This window comes from Gossypium hirsutum, chromosome A03 (assembly GCF_007990345.1).
Source record: "Gossypium hirsutum isolate 1008001.06 chromosome A03, Gossypium_hirsutum_v2.1, whole genome shotgun sequence".
NCBI lineage: Eukaryota > Viridiplantae > Streptophyta > Magnoliopsida > Malvales > Malvaceae > Gossypium > Gossypium hirsutum.
The window spans coordinates 102,226,548-102,230,691 of record NC_053426.1 but is presented as its reverse complement, the minus strand read 5'-3'; the positions used below and the strand labels follow the sequence as shown (position 1 = coordinate 102,230,691).

General features: G+C 34.8%; 1 protein-coding gene across 1 annotated transcript; it reads right to left on the bottom strand.

Annotated features, from left to right (window-relative positions):
* Positions 1–339: 339 nt before the first annotated feature.
* On the bottom strand, positions 340–2,832 carry LOC107887709 (homocysteine S-methyltransferase 1). The gene is made up of 7 exons (XM_016811945.2): positions 2,508–2,832; positions 2,306–2,362; positions 1,561–1,766; positions 1,318–1,447; positions 737–940; positions 581–652; positions 340–498 (listed from the first exon to the last, which is right to left on the bottom strand). Exons 1-7 carry the CDS (start codon positions 2,676–2,678, stop codon positions 355–357), a joined length of 984 nt encoding a protein of 327 aa, XP_016667434.1. The 5' UTR covers positions 2,679–2,832; the 3' UTR covers positions 340–354.
* Between the last annotated feature and the right edge of the window lie 1,312 nt (positions 2,833–4,144).

Below are 4,144 nucleotides of genomic sequence, written 5' to 3'. Positions count from 1 at the left end.
AACTTAGCTTCTGAAATTGGAGATGTGAACTTTTCTTTTGTATTTAGACAATCAAATGTGTTGGCCAACGCATTGGCAAAGTCAGGTGCATTTAGGCTATGCTTATTTTCGGTTTTCTACAAATCTCTACAAGTACTGTTATCTGTAAGTTTTTTTTTAATTTTTGGCTGAAGTCAAAACTCAAAAGACGTTAGCCAGGAAAAAAGACAAGGATGCCTTCTGCATCTATTATAGAGCAAAAGAAAACAAATGATATTGCAGGCAACGACATTTAAATTATAAACCAGCAGCGGCTGAATGTATAAACTGGCACCTAGTCCCAAAGCTATGAAATCAACGACCCTTGTTAACTTGCTAAGTTGTTTCTTTCAGAGCCTTTGATATGGCTCGAACTGTGGATGGAGTTGTCCGACAGCAACCCCCAATAACTTTAGCTCCTTGGTTGCGCCATCTTGGTGCAAATAACTCAAATTCTTCATCACCAAAGCACATTGATGGCTGCATGGATGCAACATGTTTTTGCTTTAACTAATAATTGCAGAGAGTGACTGCTAAAGCATGTGTAAACTAATGGACTTACCAGCCATTTCTTTGCTCTACCATCCCATGTGGCCCCGCTATTTGGATAAACGACGATTGCCTTGGTTGTCAACTGGAACAGCGTGCAGTTAAAATTAGAATCATTAGTTTATTACTTTCCCTAAGATTTATCTGACTGTTGCTTGAAGGAATTTACCTCCTTAAATTTGCAGACAAGGATTTCAATAAAATGGGGAGATGCACAATTAATTCCAACTGCATTCACTTTCTTGCTCTTGTTTAATATCTCAAAGCACTCCTTAAAACTCTCTCCAGATGGAGCATTCTCACCATCTACAGAACCGAAGCAGATCCATGATGGAATTTGAATGTTTTCTTCCTCAAGCAACTCAACACAGGCCTGCAATTGGAGACAGAAAGAAGCTGTCACACTGTGAAGGAAAAATCCAGCCAAGGAAAATAGATATAGAACATTGTTAAGCGCATTAGAACACAAAGGCATTTTACACTCTACCGCAGCTTGATAAGAGGGAGGTAAAATTAGATTTCTACACTCTGAATGAAAATTTCAAACAAAATGCGTGCAACGTTCAGTCATGGATCACGGATTGCTAATTAACCTTTGCAGCCAGTATGCATTATACATGCACCACTCGTCGCTGCTCTGTTTTGATTAGGAATGGATCAGTGATCACTAGAAACTTGAAAGGCTAATGAAGAATGTAACTTCCTCCATGTAAAGTATACATGAGAAATGAAACATTAGGAAGAACAAACCTGAGCTTCAAGTTTATTGGGAATGGTCTCAAAGGCTAGCAAATCTGGACCTGCTTCAACAATAACTTGTAATCTGCGCCGGTGAAAATCTTTCAGCTTATCCAGGTTTACTCCTGGTCCATAGCACCCACTGAAGGAAAAGACAGAGCACATGCAGACAATGCAATCATGTTAAGCAAATGAAAGATGCGTGATATCTAAAAGATTTTGAAAATCTTTACAAGTTATACAAATTCCCCGAACCTGTATTCCGATCCATCAGCCAGATATGCTCCATAACTTCCAATTGAGGCTGCTACCAAAGCTCGGTTGTAGCTATTCCCAGGAACACATCCGACACCATCCCAAAACTTATCACGGGCTTCCACTGCCAATTTGACACTCTTCTTTAGTAATGACTCCCCTTCTTCAAGGGATAGTCCCCGGGAAAGGAATCCAGGAATGGTAGCCTGTAATATAAATTGGAGGAAACTATGAGATAGAAAATTAGGAGAAAAACAGGATATTCAAGGTCAACTGATAAACTCCAGTTGTTTTTTGGTAGCAAGTCATAATCAATTTCAAGAAGATAACAATTGTTTTCTTCAACCTTCAAATCTAGAATGTGTGAATAATTATAATTAAAATTGGGTTTATGAGTTACCATATAATCTCAAATAAATTACTCTTCCTAATATGAAGGCAGGCAAGTTTCTACAAAGATATGTTGCTTGTTTTCAAGGAATCAATCATTGCAGATGAACATATACAGATGATAACTACATTATTTTCTTTCTGGTTCGTTAATAAGCCAAACTTAGGGAAAAATCAGAATATTTTCCATGAATTTTCACAAGAAAGTGGTGGACCTATTGCATAGAAAAAGGAAGCATTTAGCTCCTATCATTTTCACCAGATCCATATTGTGAATATATGAAAGGCAGAAGATCACAATTAGCCTAACAAATCAAGTCATTCGGCTGAATCTGAAAAACACTAATAAACAAACCTGGTAAGATGAAGTAACCAAGATATCTGCACCAGCCTCCAAATACTCCAGATGAACCTGCACATATTAACACTCCACGTTGATTCAAAATCTAAAACCAAGTCTCAAACTTTATACCCTGTTTTTGACATGGATCCATTTGCAAAACAGCAATGTACACATTTTCCAACAAAGTTGAATGAGAAAGAAGACCGAAAGGTACCTGCTTGATAAGGTGAGGGTCTTTGATCAAGCAAAGAGCGCTCCAAAGTGGGTCATTAATGAAAGCACCATGACTCTCAAGCTGAGTAGCAAAACCCCCATCCATCACAGCACAGCCTCCAGCTTTTTCTATCAAATCTTCCAACAGTGAAGCTCCCTTCTCAAAACCCATATTTTTTCTTTTCGTCTGTGTATGATACAAGGTTGTGTGTTATAAGGTAGATGGAGAAAGAGCAAAGCTTTGTTGGCGCTGGTAATAAAAAGATTTTGGGTTGTTATTTCTGCTCTGACCAATATATTGGTGTTTTAAGAAACAATAAGCCAATAGGGTTTTTCATTTGGTGTTGGTCATTTATAGCTTCGTTGATCATCATGATCATGGACTTTTTACCTATTCTAGTTTGTAATATACCTACCTACCACCACCCAACCTTTCTTATTACAATTTATTCAACATTTTTATTTTTTACCAGATGCTTTCTCTCTTGGTCAACAATTCCATCTACATACTTGCTTTGCTTCCCTCTTTTTAATTTGATGTTTTGAAAATGTTTATTTTGAGTTTTTTAGTATTAACCATTTCCATACCATATTGGCCAACACTCCATCTAGGTACATCAAACAACAGGTTTTGTTCCCTCTCCTTCAACAACCCAATCAATTTTAATTTTGATTTTTGCCAGTTCAATACTCTCTAGCCCAACATTCAATCTAGATACATTAAGCAAGAGGCTTTGCTCTCTCACTTTGGAAGGGAAAAAAAAATCAATCCATTTTAATAAAAAAACAATGGGTTTTACTCATTAGTTTTATTGTATAGGCACTTTACATTTCCTAATCTTTTGTAGAATATCATGTATGGAACCAAATATCAATTATTAAAAAAAAATTAGTATTCACTTTCCCAAAGAATGCATAAATCACAATATAAAAATATATTTACATTAAAAGAAATAACTATTATTTATATTTATATCAAACAATAAATATACATATATTAAAATTGTTATAAAATAAAAGACAGAGAATAAAGAACAAAGAGAATAGGAGAGCAAAAGAGACAGCATATTTTATTGACCAATCGAAATATATACAAAACTTCTCCAAAGTCTCTATTTATAGGCATAAGAAGTATAAATGAAATAGAGATCTACTTCTAATAACTATTAGAATTTAAAGTACATCAAAACTTATCTAAAAATCATGTGGGAAAAAAAATTCCTAATGAAAGAAAAATAGTACATGTGAAAATAAAATAAAATAACACAAAAATTTTTACGTGGAAACCCTTTTGGGAAAAAACCATTGGCAGAGGAGAAGAAAATTTACTATGTCAAATTAGAATCGTTACAAGAGGAATAGACTATGTCTATTTATAGGCTTGCAAAGCCATATTCTAGTAAGACTGAAACACCTTATTCTAATCAATATCAAATAGATGGAATTTAATAAGGTTTAAAAAACCTTATTCTAAAATAAAATAAAAGAAGTGTAATTCTATATGGATTCTTCTTCTATTTTATTTTACCACTGTATTTTATTTAAATAAGGATTCGAGTCACTTAATTCTAACAATCTCCACCTTGACACGAATTCTCAATGAACAAGTTCTTCATCGCGACCTTTCAACAAACAAGT

Bases quoted from the DNA above. Each gene is read 5' to 3' on its own strand.
- LOC107887709 (XM_016811945.2), bottom strand. From the start codon at position 2,678: ATGGGTTTTGAGAAGGGAGCTTCACTGTTGGAAGATTTGATAGAAAAA. The intron at 2,363-2,507 runs GTACCTTTCGGT...TAATATGTGCAG, and splicing joins ACCCTCACCTTATCAAGCAG to GTTCATCTGGAGTATTTGGA. The intron at 499-580 runs GTAAGTCCATTA...GCATCCATGCAG, and splicing joins GTAGAGCAAAGAAATGGCTG to CCATCAATGTGCTTTGGTGA.